The 22,368-nt window shown below is 41.8% G+C and overlaps 1 protein-coding gene across 1 annotated transcript in view; it reads right to left on the minus strand.

Annotated features, from left to right (window-relative positions):
- The window catches only part of LOC126281850 (conserved oligomeric Golgi complex subunit 3), a 111,050-nt gene that overhangs the window by 66,722 nt on the left and 21,960 nt on the right, over positions 1-22,368 (minus strand). Inside the window, exons 4-5 of the mRNA XM_049981110.1 lie at positions 16,345-16,452; positions 15,822-15,989 (exon numbers count right to left, since the gene is read on the minus strand). Of these exons, the coding sequence (XP_049837067.1) occupies positions 15,822-15,989; positions 16,345-16,452 (276 nt within the window). The remainder of the gene's footprint in view (positions 1-15,821; positions 15,990-16,344; positions 16,453-22,368) is intronic.

Consider the following 22,368-nt stretch of genomic DNA (forward strand, 5'->3'; position numbering starts at 1 on the left):
AAAAAATGGCTGACATCGAAATAAGTGTCCAAGGAATAGAAAAGCAATTGGAATCACTCAGAGGAAAGTCCACTGGACCTGACAGGATACCAATTCGTTTTTACACAGAGTACGCCAAAGAAATTGTCCCCCCTTCTAACAGCCATGTACCGCAAGTCTCTAGAGGAACAGAAGGTTCCAAATGATTGGAAAAGGGCACAGATAGTCCCCGTCTTCAAGAAGGGTCGTCGAGCAGATGCGCAAAACTATAACCCTATATCTCTGACGTCGATCTGTTGTAGAATTTTAGAACATGTTTTTTGTTAGAGCATCATGTTTTTGGAAACCCAGAATCTACTCTGTAGGAACCAACATGGATTCCGGAAACAGCGATCGTCTGTGACCCAACTCGCTTTATTTGTTCATGAGACCCAGAAAATATTAGATACAGGCTCCCAGGTAGATGCTATTTGCTTGACTTCCGGAAGGCGTTCGATACCGTTCTGCACTGTCGCCTGATAAACAAAGTAAGAGCCTATGGAATATCAGACCAGCTGTGGGGCTGGATTGAAGAGTTTTTAGAAAACAGAACACAGCATGTTGTTATCAATGGAGAGAAGTCTATAGACGTTAAAGTAACCTCTGGCGTGCCACAGTTGAGTGTTATGGGACCATTGCTTTTCACAATATATATAAATGACCTAGTAGATAGTGTCGGAAGTTCCATGTGGCTTTTTGCGGATGATGCTGTAGTATACAGAGAAGTTGCAGCATTAGAAAATTGTAGCGAAATGCAGGAAGATCTGCATCGGATAGGCACTTGGTGCAGGGAGAGGCAACTGACCCTTAACATAGACAAATGTAATGTATTGTGAATACATAGAAAGAAGGATCCTTTATTGTATGATTATATGATAGCGGAACGAACACTGGTAGCAGTTACTTCTGTAAAATATCTGGGAGTATGCGTGCAGAACGACTTGAAGTGGAATGATCATATAAAATTAATTGTTGGTAAGGCGGGTGCCAGGTTGAGATTCATTGGGAGATTCCTTAGAAAATGTAGTCCATCAACAAAAGAGGTGGCTTACAAAACACTCGTTCAACCTATATTTGAGTATTGCTCATCAGTGTGGGATCCATACCAGGTCGGGATGACGGAGGAAATAATGAAGATCCAAAGAAGAGCGGTGCATTTTGTCACAGGGTTATTTGGTAACCTTGATAGCGTTACGGATGTTTAGCAAACTCAAGTGGCAGACTCTGGAAGAGAGGTGCTCTGCATCGCGGTGTAGCTTGCTCGCCAGGTTTCGAGAGGGTGCATTTCTGGACGAGGTATCGAATATATTGCTTCCCCCTACTTATACCTCCCGAGGAGATCACGAATGTGAAATTAGAGCGCGCACGGAGGCTTTGCAGCAGTCGTTCTTCCCGCAAACCATACAAGACTGGAACAGGAAAGAGAGGTAATGACAGTGGCACGTAAAGTGCCCTCCGCCACACACCGTTGGGTGGCTTGCGGAGTATAAATGTAGATGTAGATATGTAGATTTTCACATTATACAAGACTATACTTGACTGCAAATATCTGTACTCCCAGTATACATAATGTCAAATTATCAATTTTATCCTAATCAAAATTACTCGCTTCCCCTACTTCCCCAATAATACCACGCTCCTGTACAACATTGCTATTTCTTTATGTGAAAATTCGGGCAGAACACTATCTTCGGAGGTCATTAGAGCTAGTGTGTGATAGTCATTTGTTTCCTCTCAGCTGCACTGACAGCCAATAAATCAATACGTTCACAGTGTGACAGCAACGGGAATGTTACTGATAACAGTGCCACTACAACAGGATTACAAAACACAGTTTTCCAAAATTAATTTACCAAAGATGGTGAAGTAAATATTCCATAATTAAAATTAAGAATTGCTGTCCACATGAGTAACTTTGAAGTAGATATCCTCGTTGTAATGACGCAACTCAGATCACTTAATAGACACAAGTCTTCTGGTCCAGACTGTAGGCCAATTAGATTCCTTTCAGAGTGTGCCAATACGATAATCCCATATTAGCAATCACATACAACCATTAGCTCGATGAAAGATCTGTACCTAAGGACTGCAAAGTTCCATAGGTCACACCAATACTGAAGGAGGGAAATACATCAATGAAAATAATCAATTTGCGAAAACATAATTGGAGAGAGGAAAACCATCTCCTCACCATGCAGTGGCAGGAGAACACATTTATCAAAAAAGATATTACGTATGCAAGCTTTCAGAGCCAATGGCTCCTTCTGGTAGAAGGGTTGAAGTGGAAGGAAGAAGGGTGAAGCGAAAGGACTGGAGAGGTTTACGAAAAGGGATAGAGTTCAGAAAAGTCACCCGGAACCCGAGGTCAAGGGACACTAACTGTATGACATGAGAAGGAAAGACTAATCTCGGGGACTGCACTGGACAAGATTTGAAACCCTAAGAGCTTAAGATGCAAGATAGGGTAATACACAAGGCAGAGATTACTTCTAAAACACCATTCATTCATGAATTAGTAAGAACAAAATGCTAAGTGCATTACATGTGATAGAGGTGGTAGAGGGATGATGAAAAACAGACAGGTCAAGAAATGAAATATGTATAAAACTAAAGGAATAGTTACTGTGAAGAAATGGTAAGACCGAAGAAATTAACGTAAATACAGGCTAGGTGGGTGGCGAGAACCAAGGACATGTAGTGCCAGTTTGCACCTGCTGAGTTGTGAGAAACTTGTCTGGGGGAAGAATCCAAATGGCAAGTGTGGTGAAACAAGTGCCAAGGTCACGATTATCATGTTGCATTTAACATTCACAGCCACAGGATATTGTATGTTACCAGAATATACCTTCTGCCTACTGAAGTGTAACAGCTGATTTCAACTATATCTGAAGTTACAAATACAAAACAGTCAAACATGAGTAAAAATCACCTTAGGAAATACTGTGGAAATAATAACCATATAATACTGTCCTTAAATCTACTGCTGACATTGGTAGGAATGAATAAGATTATCTGGCTCTTTTGTAATTTGCAAAACATTCACAAACAATGAGTGATGCGATGTAATTTATCAAACATTACTGCATCCCTATTTCAATGTAATACTAGTCCAAATGTATTTCTATTAAATGTTCTTAAACCTTTTCATATGCTGAAAGCTGCAGAAACATGCTAATACGGTAGAGTGTCGATTACCTGAAGGACCGCTTAACCGAACTGTGTACTCGCTCGCATCTGTTAGTCTCCCACCCTACCGTCCATCATTCCCCTCACTACCAAACCAAGTTTCCCACAGTAGTCGCCGCACTGGGCCACCGCTGGCGGGACATTGCTTCTAATGGGGCCTTCACAAGGGGCTGCTGACCGGCCAAGCCGCCAGTCGCGGTGTTTCAACAATCAGCACACTTCTGTCGGGCTTGGCACTTGCAGTAGAAGTAGCGGCAGTATCAAAGCTGTTCACAGCAACAGCTGCGCCAACTTCGAGTTGAGGCGTGCCGATCCGTGCACTTTGAAGGATTGCGTGCCCCCAAGAAGAGCTTCTTACGGTGCAAACAGTCACCTTCTGTTCTCTGTAACGACCACTTGTCTGCTGCTGCGTGAAGAAGTGAACTTGACGATACAAAATGCTTAAACGTAAACGTGTTGTCCTTCCTGTGAGGGACAAGTATGATATTATGAAAAGATTAGAAGAAGATGAATCTGCAGCCACTTTATCCAATGAGTACAAGGTGGGGAAGTCAACTATTATGGATATATATATATATATATATAAAAAAGACGAGCATAGCAAATTTTAGAGCTATGCTTGATTCTACTGATGGATCAACAAGCCGTAAAACTATGAAACTCACCACTAACACAGATCTAGATGACGCTGTTTACAAGTGGTTTATACAAAAGAGATTGGAAGGAGAACCTATCTCAGGTCCCATTCTGCGTGAGAAGGCAACGCAGTTCAAAGAAAAACTTGGAGGGGCTTCGAACTTTAAAGCGAGCACGGGCTGGTTAAAACGCTTCAAGTCAAGACATGGCATTTGTGATCTTCCAATACAGGGAGAAAAACTGTCTGCTGATTCTTTCAAAGCCAAACTAAGAGACGTATTAAAGGAAGAAGATTATGCTCTCGAAAACGTTTACAATACTGACGAAACTTCTTTTTGGCAAATAAACATGTACAGTTCGATTATCCGAACAAACCAGTTTTCCAAACACACATGTCCCCCAATTACTTCAGATAATCGACGCTTTACTGTATGTTAAAATTGTACAATTCGTGGTCACACTATTATTAGGAAATGTAAACAAATCTAACTTTCTGATAACTATGCCAGAGGCATAAGTTCTGCCTATAATACAAAATTCTGTATCTAATTTGATCCCTCAGTAAATGCAGGGAACTCTTTTTATTCACTAGTTTGGCTGTGAGCAAAGAAATAAGTGAATTATTGTTTAACTGAACATCTTTTATTTCACTACGAAAACAAAAATTGCTGTGACCTTTGTATTTAAAAACATGTAACTGTAAATTAGAAGCATTTTACCGTCCAATTGTACTGTTTACTATAAATACTGGCAGAATACTGTACCCAGCAGGTCAGTCTTACGAAAGATTTTGAGGGGAATCTATGTTTGTCATCTGTCCAAATAATGTGATAATAAACAGTATTATTTAGAACAGTGCAATTGTAAACTTGATTATTATACATTTCACATGTAAATTCTATATTAGAAGAATTCCAGATTATCTACGAGGATCAGCTGTTGCAGAAAAAAGAAAAGAAGAAGATAAATAGTTGTACTTTGTTGAATTTTCGCCCCCATCTGACTAACTGCTCACAATATTGGCTGGTGACACAAACAGTGACAAATTCTTTCACATTTCAGCAGATTTTGAAATGGTGTAACATTACAAACTGGTAGAGGAGCTGAGATTCGAAATAAGGCAGGCTACATTGCTGATACTAATTTCAAGTTTCAGGTGCACCAAGGATGCTCACAGAAAGACAAGGAATGAGAAACTGGTGACAACATGTGTGTGGAAGCCACCAACAGCTGACTATGCACAACCTTGTTACCACAGTTGACCCATAACCTGATCTGCATGCCATGGTTTCCACACATTGTAAAACAAAGTATTTGGAAACATTTTTTGAATGTCAGCAATAAAGTAAGTCGAGCGGTAAAAAATGTGAATAGGAAATCTATTTCTCTATTTTTAGTGACACAAAACTATCACATGTGACAAAGCAAATAGTGAAAACTGAAACTGGGAGGGAGGAGAAGATAACCCAGAAGATGTAGTTAATTTAATTGTTAATCAATCAGAAAGCAGGGATACAAGGGGTGATGCAAGTAATGTTCTCTCTCCTTTCCATGCATTCACCACTAATGGGGAAGGACTCAAGACACCCGAAGTAGTAGATGAAGACGTTCCCCTGCTTTATTTCTTCATTTGCTGTCCACGATGTCAATTTATTGCGTTGCTATACTGACTGAAAAATGGGGGGTGGAAGTCAAACACTGACTAAATGATGTAGCCGATAGGTGCACATTTGCGTTTCACAGTTGTTTACTTTCACTGCTCACAATCCCCCATATACACATTTAATATGGCCAGTGCACTATTGTTTAATTTTTGCTAAGCCTCACTAATAGTTTGCAGGTGAACATCCACATACTACTATATTTTACTACTGAATACCTACGAGCAGTAAAAACCTAACCACACAGTTCTTTAAGAATAAGAAGTTATGTAAGGAACAGACACTCATCCTTTTAACACACGGCCTAATTGTGTTACATTTATTTCACAGGTGCAATGTTGTTGATCTAACCAATACAGGTTCCTCATCTGAAACTCAGCCGTGGATTGACTGTCTCGTGACCAGAAACTGGGCCTTTATATATCCTCACAATAGTAGATACTGAAATTATACATTGTTTGAAGTTAAATTTACAGAAATTACAACTGAAACTTAACCCATTAAATTAACTGAATACATCAAAAACTTGGTTCTTTTTAACAGTTTCTTCTACTACAAGACTTAGGGCGAATCATTTGTTTAAATCATGAACTTAACTAATCTTGTTATGCAAACAATACTTTTGACAAAACTATTAATTACTTTGGAATTAATTAAGGGCTGGATTTGCTAACATGTTTTCAAATAGATCCTTTACGAATACTAACAAAGAGATAGAGGGGCTGGCCAGTACTTACCTCAGCTCAGTACAGCCGATAGAAACACAAAAAAACAACCGAAAATTTAAGCTCCTAGCTTTCGGAATAAATGTTCCTTCATCAGGGAGGAGAGAGGGGAAAGAAAGGGAAGAAGGGAAAGTGGATTTAGTTACTCACAACCCAGGTTATGAAGCAACAGGGAAAGGAAAACAGGGAAGGTAGCAAGGATGGAGGCATGGTTGTCAGAGGGAAGCCAAAGATATTCTACTGCAGGTACTGTGCCAGCTTCAAACCAAAGAGGATGCATACAGAAGTAAAGAGGTGTATAGTATAAAGATGTAGGATGGAAAGATGCATGAATGGCTAAAGAGGAAAGGGAAAGAGGAGAAGACTGAAAAGTAAATGGGAGTGAGGTTGTTTAACGTAGGTTTAGTCCAGGGGGATGGCGGGATGAAAGGATGTGCTGGAGTGCAAGTTCCCATCTCCGCAGTTCAGAGGGACTGGTGTTGGGTGGGAGAATCCAAATGGCACATACAGTGTAGCAGGTTCCTAGGTCCCTAGAATTATGCTGGAGGGCATGCTCCGCTACTGGGTATTGGACATCTCCTAGGCGGACAGTTCGTCTGTGTCCGTTCATGCGCTCAGCCAGTTTAGTTGTTGTCATACCGATGTAAAAGGCTGTGCAGTGCAGGCATGTCAGCTGATAAATGACATGTGTAGTCTCACACGTGGCCCTGCCTTGAATTGTGTATGTTTTCCTAGTAGCGGGGCTGGAGTAGGTGGTTGTGGGGGGATGCATGGGGCAGGTTTTGCAGCGGGGTCGGTTACAGGGGTAGGAACCGCTGGGTAGAGAAGGTAGTCTGGGAATATTGCAGGGTTTAACAAGGATGTTACGGAGGTTAGGGGGACGACGAAAGGCAACTCTGGGTGGTGTGGGGAGAATTTTGTCAAGGGATGATCTCATTTCAGGGGTTGACTTGAGAAAGTCATATCCCTGGCGGAGTAATTTATTGATGTATTCGAGGCCAGGATAATATTGGGTGACAAGGGGGATGCTTCTGTGTGGTCTGAGGGTAGGAATATTGTTGTTGGACGGGGAGGAATGTATTGCTCGGGAGATCTGTTTGTGGACAAGGTCTGCAGGATAGTTGCGGGAGAGGAAAGCACTGGTCAGGTTATTGGTGTAATTGTTGAGGGATTCGTCACTGGAGCAGATACGTTTGCCACGAATACCTAGGCTGTAGGGAAGGGAGCGTTTGATGTGGAATGGATGGCAGCTATCAAAGTGAAGGTACTGTTGTTTGTTGGTGGGTTTGATATGGACAGAGGTGTGGATGTGAGCTTCAACAAGATGAAGGTCAACATCCAGGAAGGTGGCTTTGGTTTTGGAGAAGGACCAGGTGAAATTCAGATTCGAAAAGGAGTTGAGGTTATGGAGAAAATTAAGGAGTGTTTCTTCACCATGAGTCCAGACCACAAAGATGTCATCTATAAACCTATACCAGGCCAGGGGAAGCAGCTGTTGGGTCTTCAGGAAAGCCTCCTCCGTGCGGCCCACGAAGAGGTTGGCATAGGATGGAGCCATCCTGGTTCCCATGGCAGTTCCCCTGATTTGTTTGTAGGTCTGGCCTTCAAAAGTGAAGTAATTATGGGTGAGGATGAAGTTGGTAAGTGTGATAAGGAACGAGGTGTTTGGAAGATCTTCGGGTGGGCGTTGGGAGAGGTAGTGCTCAAGGGCAGAGAGACCATGGGTGTGTGGGATGTTTGTGTAAAGGGATGTAGCATCTATGGTGACAAGAAAGGTTTCAGGTGGGAGAGGAGTGGGAATGGATTTGAGGCGTTCTAGGAAGTGGTTTGTGTCCTTGATGTAGGATGGGAGTCTGCAGGTGATAGGTTGGAGGTGTTGGTCTACCAGAGCTGAGATACGTTCTGTTGGGGCTTTGAAGCCTGCTACAATGGGACGGCCAGGATGGTTCTCTTTGTGGATTTTGGGTAATAGGTAGAAGGTAGGGGTACGTGGCTCAGGTGGAGTGAGTAAGTCTATGGAAGCCATTGTGAGGCCTTGTGAGGGACCTTGGATTTTTAGGATTTTCTGCAGCTCAGTCTGAACGGAGGGAATGGGATCCTGGGTAACAGCTTTGTAGGTTGAGGTGTCGGAGAGTTGACGCAGTCCTTCTGCCACATACTCCACACGGTCAAGTACCACAGTTGTGGAGCCTTTATCCGCCGGAAGGATTACAATAGAGCGGTCTGTTTTCAGCTGCTTAATGGCACGGGATTCAGCTGGGGTGATGTTGGGGGTTGTCGGAATGTTCTTCAAGAAGGACTGGGAGGCAACACTGGATGTGAGGAATTCCTGAAACGTCTGCAAGGGATGGTTTTGGGGGAGGGGAGGAGGATCCCTTTGAGAAGGCGGTCGGAACTGTTCTAAACAAGGTTCAACACTGGGTCTAGTATTTGGGGGCTGTGTTTGGGTGGTGAAGTGATATTTCCAGTTGAGGTTCCGGGTGAAAGAGAGGAGATCTTTAACCAGGGCAGTGTGGTTGAATTTAGGTGTGGGGCTAAAGGTTAAGCCTTTTGATAGAACAGATGTCTCTTGAGGAGAGAGGGATCTGGATGAGAGGTTTAGAACTGAATTGGAGTTGGTGATATGTGGCATTTGACTGTGGTTATAGTTGAGATTTGGTCTGTGTGGGGTATGTGCTGGGATGGGGAGATTGAGTAGGGTGGCTAGGCTAGGTTTGTTGGCTATGTGGGGGGTTTGTTGACGGTTCTGTTGTGGTTGGTGTTTGTGAGTAACTAAATCCACTTTCCCTTCTTCCCTTTCTTTCCCCTCTCTCCTCCCTGATGAAGGAACATTTATTCCGAAAGCTAGGAGCTTAAATTTTCGGTTGTTTTTTGTGTTTCTATCGGCTGTACTGAGCTGAGGTAAGTACTGGCCAGCCCCTCTATCTCTTTGTTAGTAATTGTTTCACATCTTTATATGAGATTTTCCATTAATTAGTTAGATCACCTATATGGTCCACATTCTTCATTGTTTTGTCCCTTTTGTTAGCTATCACTTACATCTATCACCTAAACACTTTCTCTTCTTCAGTGTTTTATATATATATATATATTCGTCACCAACTGTGCTAGTTTCATTTGCCTCCTATTGTCTTGTTCGGTTTATAGTCCACTTCTCTTTTTCTATTTATTGATTTATTTATTTAACATTCCATTATTTAACATTCCACAGTTTTAACGTTCGTTATTCGCTGTTTTCCAGCCAACAATCAGTGCCAACAATCTCTTCCACACCTATCAGTATCATCCAATTCCGTCGATTTCGTGTTGCTGGTGATATTTTTGTGCCATTGTCTATCTTTCTCTGCCACAGGAAACATTTTTTGGAACATTTCTGCGCCACCCGCGAACCTTTTTGCGGCACGCGCGATCTTTTTTGCGTCACGCGCGATCTTTTTTGCGTCACGCGCGATCTTTTTTGCGTCACGCGCGATCTTTTTTCCGCTACTCGCTATCTCTGTTTTTGAGCAGCGTGTGTTCTTTTTCCCCTGATCTGGACATACTTGCTTGGTCTGGTCAACTTTTTCCGTATTTTTCTTATTCGGTGGTCTTTCTTTGGTATTTAAGGTTACCAACACAATTTCTTTCTTTCTCGCCCTTCCTTCCGTGTTTTATTCCTTCTTATGATTACTATTCTAACTTTAGTTATTTAATTTCCCTACCCACCAGTTACCCACTATGTACCCTAATCCTATACCACATTATTTACATTCATTCCGGAAACATGCATTTACCGTAGCCAAACTGCAATCCCACATACTTTTACTCCGTTCCTGCTTAACCTTTGGAATTACCCCTAAAGGACTTACCGTAAAAGTTCCCATCTCTGGGTGCAATTCCTCCTTCCACCAATCTCTCCTGGACTTCCAGAACCTTCAATCCTTAGCCCTTACCCAACTTGTCCTGAACCTCTACACTACTACATGTAACCACCACTCCCAACAGCTCCTATCTCTCTTCAAAGTCCTCCACCTCTCAAACCCTTGCTTGGAGAACACACTCAGGAACATCATCCTAGAAGCCAGCCGCAAACTTGAGTCCCATGCCACACACCACCTGAAAAAACTATCCACAGTGCTAGTGCAACAACTAAGAAGTGGGGTCCCTCTCCCTATCCCTCACAAACACCAACCACAACAGAACCGTCAACAAACCCCCCTCATAGCCAACAAACCTAGCCTAGCCACCCTACTCAATCTCCCCATCCCAGCACATACCCCACACAGACCAAATCTCAACTATAACCACAGTCAAATGCCACATATCACCAACTCCAATTCAGTTCTAAACCTCTCATCCAGATCCCTCTCTCCTCAAGAGACATCTGTTCTATCAAAAGGCTTAACCTTTAGCCCCACACCTAAATTCAACCACACTGCCCTGGTTAAAGATCTCCTCTCTTTCACCCGGAACCTCAACTGGAAATATCACTTCACCACCCAAACACAGCCCCCAAATACTAGACCCAGTGTTGAACCTTGTTTAGAACAGTTCCGACCGCCTTCTCAAAGGGATCCTCCTCCCCTCCCCCAAAACCATCCCTTGCAGACGTTTCAGGAATTCCTCACATCCAGTGTTGCCTCCCAGTCCTTCTTGAAGAACATTCCGACAACCCCCAACATCACCCCAGCTGAATCCCGTGCCATTAAGCAGCTGAAAACAGACCGCTCTATTGTAATCCTTCCGGCGGATAAAGGCTCCACAACTGTGGTACTTGACCGTGTGGAGTATGTGGCAGAAGGACTGCGTCAACTCTCCGACACCTCAACCTACAAAGCTGTTACCCAGGATCCCATTCCCTCCGTTCAGACTGAGCTGCAGAAAATCCTAAAAATCCAAGGTCCCTCACAAGGCCTCACAATGGCTTCCATAGACTTACTCACTCCACCTGAGCCACGTACCCCTACCTTCTACCTATTACCCAAAATCCACAAAGAGAACCATCCTGGCCGTCCCATTGTAGCAGGCTTCAAAGCCCCAACAGAACGTATCTCAGCTCTGGTAGACCAACACCTCCAACCTATCACCTGCAGACTCCCATCCTACATCAAGGACACAAACCACTTCCTAGAACGCCTCAAATCCATTCCCACTCCTCTCCCACCTGAAACCTTTCTTGTCACCATAGATGCTACATCCCTTTACACAAACATCCCACACACCCATGGTCTCTCTGCCCTTGAGCACTACCTCTCCCAACGCCCACCCGAAGATCTTCCAAACACCTCGTTCCTTATCACACTTACCAACTTCATCCTCACCCATAATTACTTCACTTTTGAAGGCCAGACCTACAAACAAATCAGGGGAACTGCCATGGGAACCAGGATGGCTCCATCCTATGCCAACCTCTTCGTGGGCCGCACGGAGGAGGCTTTCCTGAAGACCCAACAGCTGCTTCCCCTGGCCTGGTATAGGTTTATAGATGACATCTTTGTGGTCTGGACTCATGGTGAAGAAACACTCCTTAATTTTCTCCATAACCTCAACTCCTTTTCGAATCTGAATTTCACCTGGTCCTTCTCCAAAACCAAAGCCACCTTCCTGGATGTTGACCTTCATCTTGTTGAAGCTCACATCCACACCTCTGTCCATATCAAACCCACCAACAAACAACAGTACCTTCACTTTGATAGCTGCCATCCATTCCACATCAAACGCTCCCTTCCCTACAGCCTAGGTATTCGTGGCAAACGTATCTGCTCCAGTGACGAATCCCTCAACAATTACACCAATAACCTGACCAGTGCTTTCCTCTCCCGCAACTATCCTGCAGACCTTGTCCACAAACAGATCTCCCGAGCAATACATTCCTCCCCGTCCAACAACAATATTCCTACCCTCAGACCACACAGAAGCATCCCCCTTGTCACCCAATATTATCCTGGCCTCGAATACATCAATAAATTACTCCGCCAGGGATATGACTTTCTCAAGTCAACCCCTGAAATGAGATCATCCCTTGACAAAATTCTCCCCACACCACCCAGAGTTGCCTTTCGTCGTCCCCCTAACCTCCGTAACATCCTTGTTAAACCCTGCAATATTCCCAGACTACCTTCTCTACCCAGCGGTTCCTACCCCTGTAACCGACCCCGCTGCAAAACCTGCCCCATGCATCCCCCCACAACCACCTACTCCAGCCCCGCTACTAGGAAAACATACACAATTCAAGGCAGGGCCACGTGTGAGACTACACATGTCATTTATCAGCTGACATGCCTGCACTGCACAGCCTTTTACATCGGTATGACAACAACTAAACTGGCTGAGCGCATGAACGGACACAGACGAACTGTCCGCCTAGGAGATGTCCAATACCCAGTAGCGGAGCATGCCCTCCAGCATAATTCTAGGGACCTAGGAACCTGCTACACTGTATGTGCCATTTGGATTCTCCCACCCAACACCAGTCCCTCTGAACTGCGGAGATGGGAACTTGCACTCCAGCACATCCTTTCATCCCGCCATCCCCCTGGACTAAACCTACGTTAAACAACCTCACTCCCATTTACTTTTCAGTCTTCTCCTCTTTCCCTTTCCTCTTTAGCCATTCATGCATCTTTCCATCCTACATCTTTATACTATACACCTCTTTACTTCTGTATGCATCCTCTTTGGTTTGAAGCTGGCACAGTACCTGCAGTAGAATATCTTTGGCTTCCCTCTGACAACCATGCCTCCATCCTTGCTACCTTCCCTGTTTTCCTTTCCCTGTTGCTTCATAACCTGGGTTGTGAGTAACTAAATCCACTTTCCCTTCTTCCCTTTCTTTCCCCTCTCTCCTCCCTGATGAAGGAACATTTATTCCGAAAGCTAGGAGCTTAAATTTTCGGTTGTTTTTTTGTGTTTCTATCGGCTGTACTGAGCTGAGGTAAGTACTGGCCAGCCCCTCTATCTCTTTGTTAGTAATTGTTTCACATCTTTATATGAGATTTTCCTTTAAGAATACTATTAGTTGGCCCTCCAAATGTTTATAATTAGTACTGAATTTATATTTGTTTATAAATCAACAATAGAATTTAAGTTACAAAACGATTACTGATTTCACCTATAACAAAAGATTCTAACTAGGAATAGTCAAAATAAATTAGAAAATCAATTACATGCATAAAACTAAGCAAAAAATTAGATCTGGTGTTATATTCTTTAAAACTGAGGGCCAACCATTCTCTTTTATGGAAATGCAGATTACACTCATATGTTAATGGTAGTTATTCAGATACTAAAAAATGAATTTTAAGGAAGCAGATGGCAAAACAAGAGGGGAAGTAAAAAAATCCCAGCTTGTTTCATCACAAGATGAATTTTGTTATTTGGGCAGAAAATAACTGACAATGCCCAAAGTAGAGAGAATGTAAAATGTATACTGGCAATAACCAGAAAAGTGTTTTTTTCTGAAGAAGAAAAGTTTGTTAACATCGAATATTGATTTAAGTGTTAGAAAGTCCTTTCTGAAAGTATCTGTATGAATTGTAACACTGTAGGGAAGCTAAACATGGACTGCTAAATAGTGTAGACAAGAAAAGAATAGAAGCTTTTGAAATGCGGTGCAACAGAAGAATTCTGAAGATTAGGTGGGTAGATCACCTAATTAATGAGGAGGTACTGAATATAATTGGGGAGATACGAAATTTGTGGCACAACCTGACTAGAGGAATGGACTGATTGAGGGAACATATTTTGGTACATCAAGGGATCGCCAGTTCAGTACTGGAGGGAAGTATGGGAGGTAAAAAGCTTAGAGACCAAGAGATGAAAACCGTAAGCAGATTCAGAAGAATGTGAGCTGAAATAGTTATTTGGAGATAATGAAACTTGCACAGGACAGTTGCCTGGAGAGCTGCATCAAAACATTCTTTGGACCGAAGACCACAACAACATTATTCAGAAATTGGTTCTCCATTGTATACTTTACTTGTTGTTGAAAATGGAATACCATTTTTATAGATAACACAAGTAATATAACTGGTCACTTTCAGTAATACTATGTAATTTACATTCCAATATTTTCATAAGCTACATGGAAGATAGATAGCATAAGCACCACCCACTTCAAAATCATGGCTTGGGTATTCAATGTTATTTATATCAAAACAATATGACTAAGAAGAAAAATAATAACTTATAGGGACCATATTAATGTAATATTTTTGAATGAAAGTAAATTAAGTAAAAATTGAAATGTTGAAATACTAAAGAGCACCTATTGTATGCTCTTTGCTATATGTAATTTTTTCACAGCAGTTCTATTCTGCACTCCAGGCAGACAAGATGCTTAGGTCATGATCATACGTTATGAAAAGGATGAAATTTTTGGAAGTAAAAAATGTTAGCAATATTTGAATGTTGTGAAAACAAATGGAGATAAGTTAAAGAGAACACATGAATTATTTAATTTATGACAGCTCATTATCAAGTCAAATTTCAATTTATTTATTTATCAACATATACTAAATAATAAACTTATCTCTTGCTGCAAGGAATCCTTCCCTAAACAAATGGCGTATAAAGAAAAGCTACCGGGGAAAATAAAAACTGAGATAAGGAGAAAGCTTTTTCACTACCTTGATACAAAGATCTGTCAATTTTTTCTAAGTGCTTCGCATATTCATGGTATCTTTCATCTGCAAACATTCACAATATTATTATCTGACAATGTAGATTGGTTTACCAATTAGGACAAAACAACTGAAGTGGGCCAAGTTAGAAGTCATGAAATTATCTACTGATGCTTTTAACTCTTCACATAATAGCAAAACACTTGTAGTAGAAAAGTAATTTCACCACATAAGTGTCAGATAATATTACAATTTGTTGCAATAGGAAGAAGTTAGGCAAGTTTAGAATTTACAATAGCAATATCCAACCAAGCACTGTGTGAAATAATAGCTGAAACATGAAAATATATTGCTCTGAATATGTACTTCACGAAGTAAACTACGTCATCAATTGTGTAATATGTACATTGTGACAGATTACAAGTAATTGTTTTACACTTTTACACATGTTTAGAACTCCTTATATTTTGATAATTTCTAGGGCTGGTCTATGAGTTTTTGACTGAAATCTACCAGCAACCCATTACAGACCTTTAAGATTATAAGCAGCTGCCTTTTTAACCAGATCACTGTATTTACTGCTCTTAAGTTTCCACAAATGTGGTGAATTTCAATAAATGTAAGCAATCAACTCACTCTTACAAGCCACTTTAGAAGAGAGAGACTAGACAAAACAAAAGGCAGACTCCAAGTCATTTTACGTGCCAACACACTACAATTTGTCTGTGCAGATGTGATTTATGCTCACAGATTTGAGCAAATTTGCTAATATCTCCAATTCTAACTCAGGTGTTTTGTTCACATATAATGGATGCGTCTTCATGATGTGCACAGACTTTTGCCCAATCAAATCGTTACATTTGGACTAGTCTTACACACATGCCAAAAGTATCTTCTTCACTCATCAGCCAAAACAAATGCGTGGGAAGGAATGCATATAATATTTATAATGCTAACTGAAAGCTTGAACTGTCTTACAGGAAGAGTATACTTACATGAACAGTCATATACTCTATGCACTCATCCAGACGATTTAAAATATCTACAAAAGCATCACTCGCTACTGACAATGTCGGTGATGCCAGTCGGCTGGAAAGGCTGTCAACAGATGTGAAATACTGCAACCTTTTGTTCACTTCTTCATAAAGTCCATTCAATTTCACCTAAATGTAGAACAAAAGGCCATTAAACACACATCCTAGAAACACCGTCAGGAAAAAATGAAATGGAAATTATGAAGTAGTTCTCTCAAATTCACAGGACTTCATAGCTTCTAAAAGATCTGACATAGTACACCACAGATAAAGTAAAAGGAAGTCATCTGAAACCTTTGGCCCCGTTACTGGCAACATTTGTAACATTGGGTACACCCTGTTCTGTAATTTTAAACCAATTAAGATTTTTTAATGAACTTAAATGCCGTACTTAATGTCAATATATAAGAGACTTCACAAATGAAAGTACTATTTAATGACATTATTGACTTAAAAGCCAGTTCTCTTCAAGGTGATAACGCACCTGGTCAGCCAAAAGTTGCTCACTCACTTGATGAAGTGAGTTTGTTCTCGATGAAACAGACTGGTACTGGCCAGTGAGATGAGTTAGGTCTCCAAGTGCAGCTTCTATCTGGAATGAAATTTAAGCACCAATAAGGCTTCAGCTCACACTTAAACGATCTTAAGCAAATGTTTGTAACCACTGCTTCTTGTTCAATGTTAAATGAGCATTCTGTGTATAAACATCTACATTTACACCAGTTGCAACAATTAATGTATAGGGATAATTTATTATTACTGCCCTGCAATGTAAGCAGAAAGTAAATACACTGGGTTTCATACAGTAAGTCACTGCCTTGCATTACATACACTGATTTTGGAAACTCATTATATTTAAAAATCAAGGCTTCTCAGAACATGATAGCTGTCTCTAAAGTCAGTTTCATGAAACACATCAAGCTTCTATTAGTCAGTATCATTAAAAGTAGTGAGCATTAGTTTTAAAATGACACTCCAAGAAAGAATCTCCTGGGTGGAAAACAGTTTATATATTGCTACTGTAGCTGTTGCTATCATTAATTGAAGGAAAAAAAAGAGTGAATTACTGGACCAATGGGTACTCCCTGCTGCCTCTCCCAGCTAGCCATCAGCCACCCTCCCCCAGCCCTCTCCTCTGCTCCCTGCCACCTTTCTCCTCTCACCCACACAACCTCGCTGACACTCCGCTACAATGTAGTAAGTCAACACGATGCAGCCGTGCGTGTACTTTACAGCTCGGAAAAGCATATAGTCTGAGAGCTAGTGAAGTTCTCTGTCTCGTTTACATGGCTTTTGATAACTGAACATCTCTACTATTCAGTTACTCCTAAAATTATTGTGTTGGTGCAGAAGTTCTCAGCGTTTTTCCATAAGGTTAACAAACACAACAGATAAGCAAAACAAAAGTCTCTGTCATCAATAATGTATTCTCCTTCATTATTCGCATCAGTATACCAACGCTGGGCGAACTTTTTGATTCTGCGACTGTAGAAATCGTGTGATTTTGGGATGAAAAACTAGTTGAGCCATCTTTGGAGCACATTTTCATCTGTAAAGGAAGTTCCTTTAAGGTTGTTGGTTAGAGGAAAAAGTGAAAATCTGAGGGCACGAGATCAGGTGAATAAGGCAGGTGTAGAATGACTTCCCAACTCAACTGCTGTATAGCGTTTTTTTGTCAGTCTAGCAGAATGCAGGCAGGCATTATCGTGGAATAGCACCACCTCATGCAGTCTTCCTGGTTGTTTATCTCAGACTGCATTTGCAAGAAATCTTAGTTGTCGATAATTGATAATGAGGCAAGCAGAGATGCACATATGGGCACCTGCAGATTTTTGCAATTTTGACTTGAAGCAAGTGGTAGCCGCACACCTGATTTTTTAACCTTTCCCACTGCATGCAAATATCACATGATGGTGGAATGTTCCTACTTCATCACATTTCCCAGTTACAGAGTACACTGACATGGATCATTACGATCAATGCATTGAAATGATCTTCTCCAAACCCCAAATATCTCCCTAAATGCAGAGTGTCACTAAAGTTATAAAACTCCTCCTTAAAACAATTTTCTTGACATACTCTGTCCATGGCATTATCCTCATATAAGGTGCAAATGTTTCTTGCTGTCTCTGCTGCTGTCATCCCTCTAATGAATTATAACAAAAGAAAATGTTGGAAATGTTCCAATTTCTCCACTTGGCACTCCATTCCTGGTGTCCACAGCTCTACTCAATCTCCACAAGAAAAAATGACAATATGTAAACTCAAATACTAAAATAAATTACAAATAAAAAATGACAATCAAAAAGTAACCTGTAGCAACTGAACACCAACATGCAAAACAAAATCGCTACAAACTTATAAGCCAATTTAATACTTCCATTCCACCAGGAGTTTCCATAGCATGTTTAATCTAGAAGTAATTCACAATTTAATAATGTACATGGATTAGAAGATACTCTTTTGGTTGTTCGTGTATGTTACAGAAGTTTCCTACAGTAGAAGTTTCTGACGATGTATAGTTTAACTTGCTGCACATTCCTCAATGCTCTTCACAATAGAACTTGATGTGTGAATGAACGAACATGTATTTTTCTTACTTGCAAAACACTTTCAAGGATGCCACAAGGAAATGCAGAACAATAACAGATGACCATCAAATGAAAGTGTTAACAGTTCTCATGACTGTAAGCCCCTCTGCCCAACAACTGCAGGATATCCTGTTGGAAGCCATTTCAATGGAAAAATTAAAAAGTATAATGGCTACCATAGTTATAAATGTCAATTAAAATTACATGTGAAAAACAATTCAACTTAGATTTTGGCAGCATTACCATGGGAATTTTGTACAACTGAAATGAATTTTTAGGGTCTGGTGGAGAAACTGATGTGTGTCAGTATCACCCACATAACTTTCAATACAAATGCAAACTATGCTGAGAGAGAATCAAATGTTCCAACAAAAACAGTTTATTCAGACTTATTTTTTGAATCATGCTTTACAAATTACATCAAACTCTAATAATGTATCACTTTATATTCAACATTGTAAGGAGAAGTATAGGTTGCTACTCACACACACAAATGCAAGTGCATACACCCCCCTCCCCCCCTTATATATATATATATAAAACAGAAAGAAACTTCCACATGGAAAAAATATATTAAAAACAAAGATTCTAAGACTTACCAAGCGGGAAAGCGCCGGCAGATAGGCACATGAACAAAACACACAAACACACACACAGAATTACGAGCTTTCGCAACTGGCAGTTGCTTCGTCAGGAAAGAGGGAAGGAGAGGGAAAAATGAAAGGATGTGGGTTTTAAGGGAGAGGGTAAGGAGTCATTCCTATCCCGGGAGCGGAAAGACTTCCCTTAGGGGAAAAAAAGGACAGGTGTACACTCGCACACACACACACACATATCCATCCGCACATACACAGACACAAGCAGACATATTTAAAGGCAAAGAGTTAAGGGCAGAGATGTCAGTCGAGGCGGAAGTACAGAGGCAAAGAAGTTGTTGAAAGACAGGTGAGGTATGAGTGGCGGCAACTTGAAATTAGCGGAGGTTGAGGCCTGGCGGATATCGAGAAGAGAGGAAAGGATGTGGGTTTTAAGGGAGAGGGTAAGGAGTCATTCCAATCCCGGGAGCGGAAAGACTTCCCTTAGGGGAAAAAAAGGACAGGTGTACACACACACACACACACACACACACACACACACACACACACACACACACACACACACACACACCCATCTGCACATACACATACACAAATATGTCTGCTTGTGTGTGTGTATGTGCGGATGGATGTGTGTGTGTGTGTGTGTGTGTGTGTGTGTGTGTGCGTGTGCGTGTGCGCGTGCGCGAATGTACACCTGTCCTTTTTTTCCCCTAAGGGAAGTCTTTCCGCTCCCGGGATTGGAATGACTCCTTACCCTCTTCCTTAAAACCCACATCCTTTCGTCTTTCCCTCTCCTTCCTAGAGAAGCAACCATCGGTTGCGAAAGCTAGTAATTCTGTGTGTGTGTTTGTGTGTTTTGTTCATTGTGCCTGTCTGCCGGCGCTTTCCCACTTGGTAAGTCTTGGAATCTTGGTTTTTAATATATTTTTCCCATGTCGAAGTTTCTTTCTATTATATATTAGAAACAAATATTCCAAGACTTACCAAGCGGGAAAGCGCCGGCAGACAGGCACAATGAACAAAACACACAAACACACACACAGAATTACTAGCTTTCGCAACCGATGGTTGCTTCTTCAGGAAGGAGAGGGAAAGACGAAAGGATGTGGGTTTTAAGGGGAAGGGGTTAAGGAGTCATTCCAATCCCGGGAGTGGAAAGAGTTCCCTTAGGGGGAAAAAAAGGACAGGTGTACACTCGCACGTGCGCATGCGCGCGCACACACACACACACACACACACACACATCCGCACACACACATCCGCACACACACATCCGCACACACACATCCGCACATACACATCCGCACATACACAGACACAAGCAGACATATTTAAAGGCAAAGAGTAAGGGCAGAGATGTCAGTCGAGGCGGAAGTACAGAGGCAAAGAAGTTGTTGAAAGACAGGTGAGGTATGAGCGGCGGCAACTTGAAATTAGCGGAGGTTGAGGCCTGGCGGATATCGAGAAGAGAGGATATACTGAAGGGCGAGTTCCCATCTCCGGAGTTCGGATAGGTTGGTGTTTGTGGGAAGTATCCAGATAACTCGGACGGCGTAACACTCTGCCAAGATGTGCTGGCCGTGCACCAAGGCATGTTTAGCCACAGGGTAATCCTCATTACCAACAAACACTGTCTGCATGTGTCCATTCATGCGAATGGATAGTTTGTTGCTGGTCATTCCCACATAGAAAGCATCACAGTGCAGGCAGGTCAGTTGGTAAATCACGTGGGTGCTTTCACACGTGGCTCTGCCTTTGATCGTGTACACCTTCTGGGTTACAGGACTGGAGTAGCTGGTGGTGGGAGGGTGCATAGGACAGGTTTTACACCGGGGACGGAGCCAGAGGGTAGGGAAGGTGGTTTGGCGATTTCATAGGGATGAACCAAGAGGTTACGAAGGTTAGGTGTACGGCGGAAAGACACTCTTGGTGGAGTGGGGAGAATTTCATGAAGGATGGATCTCATTTCGCGGCAGGATTTTAGGAAGTCGTATCCCTGCTGGAGCAGCTAATTTCAAGTTGCCGCCGCTCATACCTCACCTGTCTTTCAACAACTTCTTTGTCTCTGTACTTCCGCCTCGACTGACATCTCTGCCCTTACTCTTTGCCTTTAAATATGTCTGCTTGTGTCTGTGTATGTGCGGATGGATGTGTGTGTGTGTGTGTGTGTGTGTGTGTGTGTGTGTGTGTGTGTGTGTGTGTGTGTGTGTGTGTGCGTGTGTGTGCGTGCGCGCGCGCGCGCGCGCGCGTGTACATCTGTCCTTTTTTTCCCCTAAGGGAAGTCTTTCCGCTCCCGGGATTGGAATGACTCCTTACCCTCTCCCTTAAAACCTACATCCTTTCGTCTTTCCCTCTCCTTCCTGAAGAAGCAACCATCGGTTGCGAAAGCTAGCAATTCTGTGTGTGTGTTTGTGTGTTTTGTTCATGTGCCTGTCTGCCGGCACTTTCCCACTTGGTAAGTCTTGGAATCTTTGTTTTTAATATATATATATATATATATATATATATATATATATATATATATATATATATATATATATATATATATATATATATATATATATATATAAGGTCAGAAAAGTGGCTTGAATAAATGCAAACTCGGAAGAGAAGTATGACAATATAAAGGCAATAAATGGTTAAAGTTGCAGAGAAATGAACAGAAGTAGACTTATCACCACCTGCTACTTTACGATCAGAAATGTCAGTGCTGTGCCTGCCTCAGTATATTATGAACTATCAAGTGAAATGAAAATTGGATACAACTGCTAATATGCCCTGTTTCTGTAAAGAGACCAACAACAACAGCAGTATGTGAGTTAGTCTGAGCAAGACAAAATGATTGGTCTCCAAGAAACCTGTTTGTCATACCAAGACAAGGCAGCTCATACGGATGTAGTGCAACAACAGAGATGTACATAAGGAACCAATGGATAGAAGAGGGTAATACAAAGCAATGAGGACCAAGCAACGTGGTTATTACACTAGACGTGGTTGTAATTAACAATTTGGGTTCATCATCAGTCTGGGCTTGTCAATGACGCACAACAGGTGTGTATCTGCTGCTGTGTCAAAGGTTCAGCGCTATCTGCTCCATGTTGGACTGGTAGCATTCACATCACTGAGTCTTCAATGGGTGTACGATCTCTGATACTTGCATGCTGAATGGCAAGATGGGTCACATTTAAATCTGTACTATAATGTTGGTTAAACGCAATTTCGATGCCAACATCTTCAGAACAATTCGAAACATGGCTATGACATCAAGGAAGTTTCGTTGAAAGTATTCCTTCTCCTTTATGCAACTCTACACAATTC

Source organism: Schistocerca gregaria, chromosome 1 (genome assembly GCF_023897955.1).
Source record: "Schistocerca gregaria isolate iqSchGreg1 chromosome 1, iqSchGreg1.2, whole genome shotgun sequence".
In the NCBI taxonomy this organism is placed as follows: Eukaryota; Metazoa; Arthropoda; class Insecta; order Orthoptera; family Acrididae; genus Schistocerca; species Schistocerca gregaria.